Source organism: Aptenodytes patagonicus, chromosome 2, assembly GCF_965638725.1.
Source record: "Aptenodytes patagonicus chromosome 2, bAptPat1.pri.cur, whole genome shotgun sequence".
Classification (NCBI taxonomy): domain Eukaryota; kingdom Metazoa; phylum Chordata; class Aves; order Sphenisciformes; family Spheniscidae; genus Aptenodytes; species Aptenodytes patagonicus.
The window spans coordinates 166,552,095-166,566,874 of NC_134950.1; the positions used below are offsets into that span (position 1 = coordinate 166,552,095).

General features: G+C 42.0%; 1 protein-coding gene across 2 annotated transcripts in view; it reads right to left on the reverse strand.

The window, feature by feature from the left end:
- The window catches only part of OXSR1 (oxidative stress responsive kinase 1), a 94,560-nt gene that overhangs the window by 52,917 nt on the left and 26,863 nt on the right, over positions 1–14,780 (reverse strand). For both annotated transcript variants that reach the window (XM_076331995.1, XM_076331994.1), the window contains exon 3: positions 10,935–11,043. In XM_076331995.1, the coding sequence (XP_076188110.1) occupies positions 10,935–11,043 (109 nt within the window). The remainder of the gene's footprint in view (positions 1–10,934; positions 11,044–14,780) is intronic.

The following is a 14,780-nucleotide window of genomic DNA, read 5'->3' on the forward strand; positions in this document are numbered from 1 at the left end:
CGACTGGAGGGTCAGCTAGTAGGATTTTTACAGCGATGGAGACAAAGTCACATCAGCGGTACTGGGAAGTTCTTAAAGAATGAGAAAAGCAGGCACGACTGAAAAGCACAAATTCTAGCCTTGATTGTTTTTGAACAGTCAGCTTCCAGGGAAAGAACATCTCAGTACTAACTCAGCTAGTTTAGAAAAGCTGAAAGTTCATTCTTCCTAACTTGCAACCAAAAAAACCATAAGAAAATCAAAACATTTTTATATCTGAAGAACAGTAAAAGCTGAGAAACTTACTCTCATGAATTTGGTCAATAGGGAAATTACAAGTTCCACCTTGTAAATTCTTGAAGCAAGCAGAAAAATACAGGGGAGGTTTTTGTTTTTTCTTTTCATCCTTAAGGTTCAGGGTTGACAAAAGACTTCTTCCCCTTTAAAATTTATTTTATTAACTATCCTATTTGAATTTCTTGGCCAAAACAATCATGCAGATAGGTTTTCATTTAGCAGAGTATTTTATTTTTGGATTCTCACATAAAAGCAAAAAGGCTGCAAGGTTCGAATCCGAACACCACATGGAAAGGCTTGTTTTGCACAATTCAAACTGCACAGGAAACAATTACATGGGTGCGCGGTGTCCCTTAGTTTGTGGGAAACGGTATGTGCTGAGTTCATCTAACAGCTTGCTGCAGTCAGAAGAGTCACTATTCCCCACTCTGCCCAGCCGCACACTTTCCATCTTCTCTGGCCCACCAGCGTCAGTGCTCATGGTGTGCACCAAGCCACACCCTAAATCCACCAAAAAATTAGAGGGGGGGAACAAAACTATGGTTGGTTGGTAGTGAGCATAACCTCTGAACAGATGAGTTTCAGAGCCAATGAAGAGGAAAAGGAGGGGAAGAAGGAGGGAGAACACGCTTGTGAATGGGGGAGGAAACCTCTTTTGTCAGCAGCAAGCGATTAGACCAGCTCCCTGGCTGCCCTGAACGGCACCTCCAGCTTCCTCTTCCCAAAAAATCTTTGCTTGTGTTGTGATTTAATCTCAGCCAGCAACTGAGCACCACACAGCTGCTCGATCACTTTGCCCCTGCCCCAGTGGGATGGGGGAAAGAATCAGAAGAGTAAAAGCGAGAAAACTTGTGGGTTGAGATACAAACAGTTTAATAATTGAAATAAAATAAAATAGTAATAATAATAATAATAATAAAAGAATATACAAAGCAAGTGATGCACAATGCAATTGCTCACCACTCACCAACCGATGCCCAGCCAGTCCCCGAGCAGTGGCCCCCCCGGCCAGCCTTCCCCAGTTGATGTACTGAGCACAACGTCCCATGGTATGGAATGTCCCTTTGGCCAGTTGGGGTCAGCTGTCCTGGCTGTGCCCCCTCCCAGCTTCTTGTGCACCTCCAGCCTTCTCAGTCAGTAGAGCATGGGAAGCTGAAAAGTCCTTGACTAGTGTAAGCACTGCTTAGCAACAACTAAAACATCAGTGTGTTATCAACATTGTTCTCATCCTAAATCCAAAACACAGCACTGTACCAGTGGAAGAAAATTAACTCTATCCCAGCCAAAACCAGGACAGCTTGGTTCAAGGTATTTGCAGAAGATACGATCTTAACACAGCAGAAACTAACAAAATAGGAAAAAATAAGGAGAAGGAAAAAATATAGAAATTAAGTTGCATAACATCCCCCCAACATTTTATGCAAGAATACTCTTAGCAGTGTTCAGCCTTCCTTTACCCTGTCCGAGCATGGAAACACACTCATCTTTATGAGTTTTGACACGGGTCTTAATTAGTTAGCCAAAGGTTTTACCCAGCCATAACTCAGGTTGTTTTGACATATGTTGGACTTCCTGCATGGGAGCAAGACTATCTCTACCGAAGGAAATTGTAAAACCCCAGATGTAAGAGCACACTCCACTGAAACCTCGCCTTTAGGTTATAGTGTCTAAGAAAGGATCCTCTGTTGTGTGTCATGAGGACTCACCTGGGATTCAGCCTGTCATATATTCATATTTTAAAAGTACGTGCTTACAAGCCTCGTGCTTCCTATTTTGGACAAGAATTTTTGTGACACCCAAGAAAAAAACCACCAAAAAACCCCTCCACTTTCACTGTTCAGGTTTTTCCTCTCAAATGTGCCTTTATCTGGAGAACAAACTGTCACTTGTTTTAGAAGTCCAGTGAAAATACGTGATTCTTCACATACTCGTTTTGTCCTCTTTCCACCCACAACTCTGTTAGCAGACTTTGTTCAAAAACATTTCCCTTCTCCTGCAAAGGGCTCAGGGAACATGAGGAGGCAGATCATATGGTGCTCAAATTCATTCGGCCAAAAAATCCTGTATTTAGCCAAGTTAGAGGTTGTATTTAACCCAGAAAAGGGGGTGGGGGTTAGACAGACAAGAGGGCATGCACAGCACCAGCTTTCATTGTGAAAGGGCCGATTCACACCCATACTGTATCTGTTCCCAGTCCAGCCTGCCACTTTTTAAGCACACTTTTTAAAAAACATTTTCACATTCAGATGTTCAAAAGAGTGGAAGAATTTGCCAGTCTTCTACAGAAAGGAGAACAGCAAAAAGGCTATCAGCAAAACGCTTAGTTCAGGAAACAACAGAAAAGCAACCCAAGAGCCACCTTCCTGTTGAAGAAAGTATCGTTTGGATCATCCCCACTTTATTTGCACAGGGGAAAAAGTTTTGCTACTGGCACCACAAAACAATAAAGTTATTTTTCCACCTCACAGATCAGTAAACTTGGGAGGTAGGTACTGACTCCTGACTCAATTGCAACTTCGTAAAGCACAGCACCACGGGATACGAAGAACGAAGCCAAGTTGCATTTCCACACACTGCTTCATGCCGCATTTGAAATCTTCTGGCATTTTGGCTCAGGAAACCTGACATGGAGCAACTGAACACCCAGATCCCCAAACAGAAACCTATAGCTAAGCACAAAGCTACTTTGAAAGCAGAAGTCATGGGAATTTCACTATTGAGGGAAACGCTTTCTGCTAGAAGGTAGATACTGCATTGAATTTATCAGGCTGATGCCGAAATGCAGTCGTTCCCAAGGATCTCAGTCAAGCATGTGACACACTTACTAGGGTAAGACCCCCACTGCCTTAGGATGTAGACAAGTTTTCTCACTTACACCAACTGCGTTAGACTCGAACAATAATAGATTAGTAGGTTGGAGCCTCATCCTTAGCCTAGGGAAAAACTACCATTTTGCACCAAGTGGCCTGTTCCCGATCCAGCAATACGTTAACTGCTAGAAATTAACTGGAAACCAATCCAGCTGAACTGGAACCAAGATCCAATCTACACAAGAGCATGTGCTTTACAAACCCATCATCCTGTTTCAAAACACCAGCATGATTCCTGATACTGCCAGTTTCTGAGCCAGCTTCCAAACTAGTTTAAGAGTAACTGGGGAAGTTAAGAGTACATCCGAACATAGTTGGATCTCTGCTTAAATGTAGTTTCAGTATAGATTTGTGCTCTATGTACACAAAGAGATTGAACAATTTGCAAGACAAACGTCTCCCATGATCTAGTGGCCAGAAGATGAGGTTCACATTGGGAATAAGGCACCCATTCTGTATTAGAGAACAGTTACAACATTTTCAAGAAAAAAAAAATCTACTACGTCTTTTTTTTTTTTTTTAACGAAATCTTTGACTCCTCCCTAGAATATAGCTTCTATTTCAGATAATGCTGTGAAATACTCTGGTGTGTATTATACATGGCACTATGTATGATTACAACAGTTCCCTCCTGATTTTTCTCATTAGAAATGCACAAGTAGAAACTACAGATTCACAGAACAGGAGGGTCAGGCTTAAGTGAGAAAGAAATTAAGTTTGGCTGAGGCTGACTGGAAAGCTCTTCCAAGCCCAGAAGGGGAAGCATATCAGGAAAAGACAAAACAAGACAGAGGGAAGAGCCAGAACTACAGCCTAAATGTAAATATAAACAATGGTGTCATTAATAAGGATGTTTAAAGAAGTCTGGTGATGAGCAACCGATCTCAAAGCCCAACAGAAGACAAAAAGAAAGGAGAGAACATTTAGAGATTAATGTGGAAAAAAAATGCAGTTATAAACAAATTCCTGCCCATCAAATATACACTGACCAGCACACCAACAGGAAGCCTACAAGATATTGTGCAATCTGATAAAGCATTTAGCATTATTTATCATTCATCATTAATTAAAGTGTCTCGATATATTCTGACGCCAATCACAAACTGTATTACATCTGCTTAGTAAAGCACAGTCGCTCAGTGCAAATTGTACAGCAATTGAAAGTTAAGTGGTTTTCTGCTCAAAATCACAAGCTTCCTAGTCTGCTCTGAAAGCTGCTAATGCGATAGCTCTGCAGCAGAAGTCACCAGGAACTAGCTGTACATAGACTTAGGTTGGGTTTTATCAGGTGAGGCTATGACTACTGCAGGTCAAAAGACAAACGTGCAGTGAGCAGCTTTTTCTGGAGTCCTTATAGCTTACACCAGTTCTGCAGCAGACAGACTAATGTCTGTCCGGCTGCACAAACGGATCTCCCACAGCTCCCTCCACGCCCCCCAGGAGTGAAGAGCAGGAAGCCCCACAGTTCATCTTTCCCATTTTGTCATGGCTAGAGTATATCTGATTAGGCCTGACGATCCACAGAAGCCAGTTTCAACTTTCCAGAAGCAAGTAGTTGATTTCCACCCATGACAGCAGTATCTAAGCAATGAAGACACAAGAAACCCACGAGCAGACCAATACCCTGAACTTGTAAGAGAGGGATATTCAGTTTTTGTCTATTGACATCAGGCAGACCACTTGCAATAGACTGTCTTGAAACCGAGTAAATGCAATCCTGTCTTGCCCCCCACACATGTACCCAGTAAAACTGTCTCCTTCAACACCCTGTACTTTGTGCTACTCCAGTGTTTTCTTCGGCAGCAAAATGAGATTAAAGAGTTCCATGGTTCACCACCTCCCTGTTGTGCCAATGCATCTGCTTACGAAGCCATACTGTAAATGAGATCACTGCAGTAATTGGTAATCCAGTTTTCCAGGCAGGGTGGAGACCGAGCAGCCAGGAACTTCTTAAACCAGCTTAGCTGCTGGAGAAAACTTTTGTGTAATCACACCCTTGGGGCAAGAAGTCCTAATTGTTCTACTGATTCACTTTCAACCGCAAGCCGCCACAAACATCAACTTCCTCTTCCAAATCCAGAGTGCATTTCTTTGACCTCACCTACATCAGCAAGCAGGAGTAACAGCATTTAGGAAACCTGCTTCTTACGTTTCTCCTCAGGAGAGGAAGAAAGTATCCACGTGACAGTCATCAGCCATGCTGCTTAATGCTTTAGCACACGGGGCTGAAGCCGAGAAGGGTACGAAAACCTGAGCAGAAGGGAAAGCTTGGTTAGAATAAGATTACAGATAAATGCAGGAGTATTACGGCTGGAATTTTACATGCCCCCAGAGGCAAAAGAAATGTACAGCTGTGCTAGTTGCTGCGGGAACCATATCTTGCATGTTATGCTATAACCTAAGTGACAGGACAAAGATACAGGGTAAGTTAAATGCAAAGAAAACTCCTCCTTTAAATTTGTCTGGCAAGCAGAACAAGAAAGTTTAATACTCTTAACTTAATTTCCATCAAAAAAAAAAAGCAGGTAGCAGTACCTGCATTGATTTGCCATTTAGAGGCCTGGCACAAATAGGCTGGAAAACAGTGCTGGAGATAACTACACAATTTTGTGAAAATCAAGATCTGCCCCAAACCTGGTGGACACTGATGCTGAACATGCTGCATCTTTGAGAACCGGGAGTTGGCAGGATTCATTGCTGCTTCTTTTAAGACATCTCAGCAGAAGCCAGTGGTTTCGGTGAGCCTGATTGTCACCAGAGCCAAGAATTAAATCTGCATCTTGTCAGCCTCTGGCAAACAGAGGAAGAAAATGCAGAAGAAGAACAGCTGCTTGGATTCTGTTCTGGGGCTGAGGAATACAGATACAGCAAAAGAGCACCGAATTAAAGGAAAACAAGTTATACAAAACAAAGGAAAAGACATCTAAGTAGATTGCTGGGGTTTCTGGTTTTGAAGTTTCTTCTTAACCCTGGATAAACCACCTCAGCACAGAGTGCGAGTTAAGGAAACTTCCACTTCTTGCCTCCTTCCCTCTAGAGCACTTGCATGGATGTGTAAGAAATACAAGATTAAGGCAGGAAGCAAGATAATACAGTAAAGGGGGCAAAACAGCCTACTGCAGCTGGGACCAAGACATTTATAGGAGAAAATCTGAAGACAAACTATTTTTTTTCATGCTTTTCCTACTATAGCTAGGAGTGGCAATGTATCTACACACTCTGCGTTCTGCAATCATGTACAGTCCCTACCATCTCCTGCTTCTGACTTACCCCATCCTTAGTTGTTTGAAATTGTGTCTCTACAAATAAAATTAAAAAACCCTCCAGATGGACTCAAAATAGCATAGTGCTCTCCTAACAAAATAATTCAACATAAACATGAGGACTTCTAATAACCTGTGGCTTACACTTTGATCATAACTCACTGCTGGAATTAGGAGTGGCCAGATCGGAGATCATGGCAAAAGTAGAACAAGATGTCCTGCCTCCCTGGTGCAGAACTAAGACTTGCCACATACCTCCCTTTTGGTCTGGCTTGCTGAACTGCTAGCCAAGCAACTTCATCAGATAATCAAGATCAAAGGTTGAAGTAAGAGGTTGATTAGATAATCTTAAAAACTTTGGGAAAATAAAAGGTTTAACTATTTCAATACAGTAATCTTCTTAGCAGATTTAATTAGGAGCCTTCAAGAAGGCAGAAGATCCGAGAGCCCTATCTGGAAGTGTTTCAATATTTAAAGGATTTACACAGTTTAAAAATATTTTGGAGGTCTCATCTGCTGTAGGCTAGGACAGTAAAAATTGTTGTGTGATGTAGCAAGCCACCACAGATGGCTGTTTCCTACGAGCAACTGTTTTGTAGAGTTAGCCACAGCCTTAGGTCACCTGTGAAATGAGAGTTCTTGTTAAAACCAATGAGAATTTAGGGGAGCAAACAGGTCACAATGAGAAAAGGCACAAGAACATAAAGGACAGCTGCTCCTCTTCCTACTAAAAAGCCACAGAAGTTAGAGAGCAGGACTGGGCTTCAGATGGCTTTAAAAAGGCATGAGTAAAATTCACGACAGCGAAATGCCAGCGAGGCAAAGAGCAGGTCAGCAATTGTCTAGAAATAGCCATTGGAGTTTAGTTTGGAGTAACATTGGACCAAAAGGCCGGGGTGCCAAGTTGACATTGCTAAGCTTAGATCCCTACAAAACAGTTTCGTCATTGGAGGGAAGGGTCTGAAGTTTCTGCTGAAGGGAACAGAAACAGCAGATACTTCACAAACCTGACTCAGGCACACATCACCAGATCTGAAAGAGGGTGTCGGAATAACTGGACACACCAGCACCTCTTGTCACTACCAGCTGGATATCATCACAGCCACATTTCTGCCATCAACAACAGCTATGCTCTACATCTGCTTCGGTGTCAAATCTGCCAGTTCAAACTGCTTTCAGCAGTAACTTCAACCAGCCTGTCTGACTTGGCTGTGATGCAGATTAGCAGTTCTACGTGTTACTCCCCAACATTACCTCCTCACTGATGACAACTTTCAAAGATGGAAAATGGTATCTTCCACCAACACAGTACTTGCAAAGCAGAGACAAACAGTTCAGTTTCAGCAACAATGCCAGTCAGGCAATTAAGCTACCTTTGAGTGCACCAGCTGGCTGCTCAGAGGAGCAAGGCACTGTTTTCAGACAATAACGCTTCATGGATTTAGAGTATTTTCCCTTAGAGACATTTCTAAGATACTTGTATATATGACTACGTGAAGATTTCAACAAAATGACTGCAACCAGCAAATAAATTAAATTGCACTTACAACAACCAAAAAAAAAAAAAGACTTGCATTACAGACTGGTCTGTCTTGTGGGTTGTTATCAAAGTAATAAGGTCAGTGTAAGTAGACTGAAATTAAAACTAGTTTCAGCCTGAAAACACATGCCAGCATAGGCTGACACGGATGGAAGAGAAGCATTAACATTCTCAACTTTTACCCAGAAGAAATTCTCAAGTACAAAAGCCACAATCAAGATACAGAATGCCATCAAAACAGATTTCATATGTGCTTACTGGGATGTACGAATCTCAGTCTATACTCTCTGAATAGTTAGGTGGAATGAAAGAGTTAGGGTGCACCTTGGAGGTTTTTTTTTTTCCCTTTCTGGTTTATAAAAACAGCTCAAGGGTTTTTCCTGTTGAGAAGCTCAGATCATTATTTTTCCCACTGGATGACAGATGACCACAAAACTAGCCACTTTATTACTGATAAGAAGTAAGCTGAAAGGAATGAGAAGCAGTTTTTAAAGTGTCTCTTACATAAATCACTCAGCCTAAAAACAACTGGAAATAGTCTTATTAAAACTGAATGAAAAAGCTCTTCAGTCAGAAAGCTTTAATACACAAGTTTCTTCCCCCATCCTCAGGATTGTCCTGTAGAATTTTCCTATGAGATCTAAAATGAGATTTCTGAAGTACAGCCATGAAAAAAAGTATAAAGTGAAAACTGCTGAAAAATACCTCTCAAGGTACCCTCCTGCATAAAAAGTAGTGACAGGTCATTCTCAAAGTCTTTCCATCTATTTTAGCAATTCCTCCAGCCCTCAAATGATTCATTTTAAGTGAGAAAATTTAACACTGGCTCACGGAAATGGGGGGGGGGGGGGGGGGGGGGGAATTACACTGCTACTAGTCCATCTTTTATTGTATGACCCTAGTCTTCAACATATGCAACAGAGTAAGAAGCAGTAAGATTTCACAGCACTACTTTACTGAAAGTACCCCGCTTAATGCCAGAGCTGCACGAGGGTCAATTATCAGTCTGTATAATGTAGAAGCCCATTCAAAGTGAATATTAAATGACAAGCAGCTCATCATTCACACGACCAAGAGGCTGGTTCTGAAGCAATGATTATTTTTCCAGAAATTTTCCAGTGTGGCCTTTACATTTGTGGTGCCTTGATATGAAAAGATGGTCCATGAAGAGTCTGATTTTTCCAGCTTTACACAAAAAAAAACCCCACACAAAAACAAGGACAAACAAGAGACAACATTTGGAGGTTCAAGGACAAGCCTAATCCAGACTTTGTTCTGAAAGAAAACTGCTGTGAAAATACTAGCTAAGGCAGCTGTGCATTTTCTTCAAAGAGGTTATGTACTCTCTTGAAAAAGGCCAAGAACATCGCTGCCTCCTCTCCTGCACCCCTGAAACACCGTTTCCTCATGTTGTGGAAACCTTCCCATAGATACACTTTTTATACACAGAGCAAAACTACTTGCACTGAGCTGGCAGGGGATTCTTTTCTACAGAAAAACAGCCGTCATATCTTTAATGACCTGTTACGTGTCCCTCCAAGAAAAGAGAGGGTATTGCTTAATGACACATGAGCACATGAGACATTAAAAACCCTTTAAGACAGACTTAAGTTGGCATGAAACTTGATTGCCCCCAAGAGAACTGCTAGAATTCTCTAAGATCTTCAAAGACACATGTTTTATTGTCATTGTCGAGCTCTTGTGGAAAAAGCCAACAGGTTTAGCCAGATTTTTTTCACATCATCTTCTGGCATTTTACAGTCCTCAGTATTAAGCCAAGAACAGAGAAGCCAAGAAGTTTTTTTAAAAAGCAAAAAAGCAGGGATTTTTTTTCAGCTTTCAATTCCTTTTCACTAGGGTGCCAGGAAAATCAAATCTTCCTTAAGACAGGCCTAATATTTAGCAACAGTCCTCTGTGTTATCATCCAGAACTTGATTCCATTTCTTGTCTCAACTGTAACTTAAACAGGGATCCTGGAAAATATTATGACATCAAATAAAGCATTACTGATAAGAAGTTTTCAAACTCTCTCTCTCAAAAAAAAAGCTGTTTCTCCAGTGTCTGAGAGAATAAATCCAGAAAGGGGAAGTTTTCCTGGCTCTGTGTTAACTAGGCAGTAATTTGAAATTGCCCCGAGTATTCCCAGTTATTTTGTCAACTGGAACAAGTGGGAAAAGTAACCCAAGCTCTGAGGATTGACACTATACAAATCAAGCTGCACCGACACTGATGTTCTCCCTTTTTAAGGCCATACACTGACATTATAGGAGTAGCTCTGCCCAAAATAGAGGTGATTCAAAGTTCCTCACAAGGGCAGCCAACATGTAAATAAGTTAAAATCAATAGAATGGCTGGTTACCAACAAGCCATCAGCACCAGGCAGGCCTCCAAGCTGCAAGTGAGGAAAAGGTCAAGGAACCAGCCTTGCAAGAGGAGTTGCAATTCTCACAATAAAGCTAGTGGAAATGGTTGGGCTCAGTGGAGTTAGTTGCACATCTCTCTAGTTCAAAAGCTTATCCTAGGCTTACAGAGCAAGATGAAGAAACTTTTGTTATCACCACCTGAGAAGCACCATTTCAAATCCATCATTTGAGAAGATGAGAGTGAGACTTATTTTCTAGAAGCTTAGGATGGTCTCAACTACTACATCTGCACTTAAGTTTCTCTTGTCAACTTCTGAAGTCATACACTCCAGTTTTCAAATACTCAAGTGAGTCATTCAGCAAACACAAAATAACTCTATGAAATACTGTAAAATATACAAAATAGGAGGGGAAAAAGAAGCTAGCACAGTCATGTAGTTAGGTGTTACTACTGATGTACATAACATGAGAAGTTATTTTTGAGCTGAATGGGTTGAAGTTACTGTTATTCAAATGTCTTAATTCACAAGCGGGAAGCTTAGGGGGTAAACAAAGGAAAGGGTATTACAGCAAGACAGCTTTTTACGTTGCCTTTTAGGGTAAAGAAATTGGACCACTCACCTCCACTAAGTAACTTCATCACCAGCCAAAGCTCATCTTTCACCACAAACGATGTATAGTAAGATACAATGTTGGGGTGATGGCACTGACTCATGGCTTGAATTTCTTTCTGTAGAGAAAAAGAAAGCATTAGCAGTTGGACCCAGTGATTATTATTCCTCGGGCACAGAAGTTACCTTCCTCAAGACACAATGTTCAAACAGGGTGCAAAGAAAAAGGATACCTAGAAGCTAAACGTAGAAAATCCAGAAATACTCTTAACACTCAGCCTGCATCATACTAGGGCCCAAAGGTATTTTAGGGTGCTCTTCCTGTCTGTCCAGAAGAAAAAGTTGACCAAAAACCCCTCGACAAGGGCAAAGTGGTCATAACCAAGACACCTGCATGCAGCTGTAACAGAATATTCCCGAAAATTCACACCAGTTTGTTACCTAAGAAGTCCATGCTGACTCCTCCTTTCAGTGAGACATTACACAACAGATGCTTAATCTGCTGAGGACTATCATTTGGATGAGAAAGAGAAATATTTGCCTCTAGGAAAAAAGAGCCTCTTATTCCTAATGTTTCTTCCCAGCAGGAAAGCAGATGGCTTAGCTCAATCAGGTTGAAGGCACAAAGGACAGCTATATCTTTTGTCATACTGGAAGAAGAGGGAAATCAGTTTGAGATTAGAAAGTCATGAACTACTACAGATGGAGTACAATATGAAATATGCTCAGATATTAAATTGTTTGAGTTTTGGTCATGCTTATTCTTAGATTTGGTTATGGGCTAAGGGCTGAGGTTTTCCAGGTTATGGGGGGGAACACCACCACAGAAAGCATTGACTGATTTTTCAATTATGCAAGCACAAATCACCAGTTTGGACAGAAAGTCTCGCAGTTTCTTGACTGTCCAGAGACAAAAGCCGTCCATTAAGCCAAGCCTGGCACCCTGCACTACACCCAGCTGGGCCTTTGTGCTTCAGCCAAGCTGGTAGCTTCAGCCAAGCCCCCCAACCTGTCAAGTTGTACCCTCCAGCACCACCCAGGCCAGACACTCATCCCCCGATATCCTGAACTTCTGCTCTCAACTAAGACATTCCTTCACTGAACAGGTGGATGCCACTTACTTTTCAAAGGTTTAATCACTGCTCTCTGTCAGCCCCCTCCCCATGACACAGACTCAGCTGAGCGCCATAATCCCAGACACACAGGGAAGGAGGAGAGCAAGGGCCCTTCACACCCTGATCCTTTCCTCCCTCTAAGCACAAGACCTCCCTGGTACCAAAGTACAAGAGAAAGCTCTGAGAAGGATTCACCCATGCCTAGGACACCCCACAGATGCAGCATATTCTTCTCCTGCTCATGTACAAAGCTCTGCTTGTGATTGAGTATAGCGTAAAAGCACATAGCTTCCCCCTTGGCAAGGGTTTAGCTGGCAATCATAGCCACAAAGAAACATGCTAATGTTGATTTATCCACCTTAATACTGCTTTTCAGGCAGTAGGTGCATTTGAGGAATCAAACGCAATTGGTTCCTCTTTCTGCTTCCTCAGAAGAGGCACCAACTTTCCAGGAAACTCCAATAAGCAGATTAAAGAAGAATCCTTCTAAACAGGAAAGGATATTTGAAGAGTGGCTATTCATCTCAGTGTAGCATACTCGTTGACTAAAAACCACTCCGTGAAAATAAATACAGCCTGAAACAATACCCTCTGCTTGCTCTGACAGCTCCAGCTCCTTTCCTTGCAAACACGCACTCGTGTCAAGCTATTTTTCAAAAAGGAAATAAATCAGCATCTTTGGAGTTTTCTAATGCCTTCTAGTTAGATTTCTTCACAATGCAGGAAAACCCCTCGACAGACAAAGCTGGCAACAAAAATGTTCTTTTTGCTTCCCTGCTTCAAACTTCTACCAGGGGAAGGATGGGACCTGGGGCCCTGGATAACACAGGTCAGACTCAGTGACTGGTTTGTGCCTTCTGTCACACCCCTTGCACAAAACCCATCTGGTTGGGAAGCTCTGGGCTGCTGTCTGTAAACAGAAGTGCAACACTTTTCATTCACACAACCTTTCCAGAGCTCATTGAGCTCAGAGTTTTGAACTCATTTGCTTACCCTAGGATCATTTTGGACTTGGCTAGAGCACTGGACTGAGCCCCTAGTTAAGGGATCCATAAACCTGACACAATCTTGGTCCCTGAGCCTGGAATTAGCATTCAGCCTAAAGTTTTAAATTCATTTTAAAGATTTTTTTTTTTTTTCTTTCTTTCAAACATGCAAGCAAATCCAGGTGTCTAACTTCTCTCTCTGACAATTAAAAACACCACAGGTGCACAAGTGGCACCAGAGGAAACACAAGTGGAAAGAAGCAAGCAGGACACTGACTGGTTAATCATCCCATCAGCCAGGCCTGCCCCAAATCCACCATTCTCAGAAATGATCTAGAGGAGCCGTTTTTATCTTTTCTTAGCTAGACCGCTCAAAATATTTTGAACCAGCTCCCTGGGAGATCAAGAGAGTAGTACAAGAAAATATATGCAAACACGGCATATTTTATACATATTAGTGTATCCTACCGGAATTCAGGAGATGGTGAGACAAAGTCTGGGCCAAGTTTACTTAAGAGCCTAGACCTGGATCAGATCTGTACCATTCAAGCAGCTCTGTACTACAGCATTTTGCAGGCATTCCGTGACACTTAGTTACTATTTTATTATTTTCCAAGAACTTCCTCTCTCGTTCACTACCACAGTCTGCTCCCCAGGGCGGGGAAGCACAGTTTAAAAAAAAAAAATAGCTCGTCTGTCATATGCTTTGGTGCACAAAGAGGGAAAATAAATAATCACAAACCCAATCTATGCAATTAAACACCTCCGTCAGCTAGTGGATGTGTAACACAGGCAGATTAAACCATTTCTCACACAGTATAGCACAGGTCTGAACAATTAATTGCATCACAGCCCATGATTTCCAGTGTTTTTACATGATTACCAATAAGAAAGAGCAGCAGTCAGGCAGACTTTCCCTCTCACCCACAGACCCCAACCCCATTTTCAACGGTTTTCCAGGCTAATCTCACACCGGCTACATCAAAGCTTCGTTCCTCTTCACCCCCACGGAGGGTACCAACATCCTGGCGGCTCAACACATACAATTGTTTTAACTGATCATGGCAAATCACAGTGGGCTTTGCGGTTAAAACACTTCCTCGCATAACTGAAACCAAGCCAATTCTGTCATACATACAAGAGTCTGTGCTATGGCAGTACAAATGCAAGGGCTGAAGAGCTGTAGTTAAGGCAGGAATCCCAGTCAAGGATCGCCAGGGAGCTCTGCTCATAAGCATACTTACAGAAAAAGGGAGCAGGAGGGGATAAAAATGCAGCAACAGCCCTTCTGTGTGTGTAGTAAGCGCAGCTTTAATACTATTTCCAAAGTTTTTCGGAGCGTTTGCTGCTCTTCAAACACAACAAAGTCATAGCAGACAAAGATTTCCTTTCCCTACCTCCTCCCCAACAAGACTGCTATCCCCAAATTACAAAGAAGAAATAAGTTACACCTGTGCTCCCCTCATTTTCACTAGCATCGAAACTATATTGGAAGACTCCTAATAAAAATCTCAGCAATTTCTACACCTCTGTAATAATGTCAGTGCTAAACATCAGAATTTATTTGGGCTGCTATATACAAGTTTTATATATAAAAAATAAAGCAGCTGGAAACATTGCTTTATTCCCACTCTGCCAACAGTCATGGGTCACTTGATACAGACCCCTCAAACCATCCGCAGATCCAGTGGATGGTAGACAGCTCTTCCATCCAGTTGCTTACGCACAAACACCCCTCACACTAGATGGTTTCAG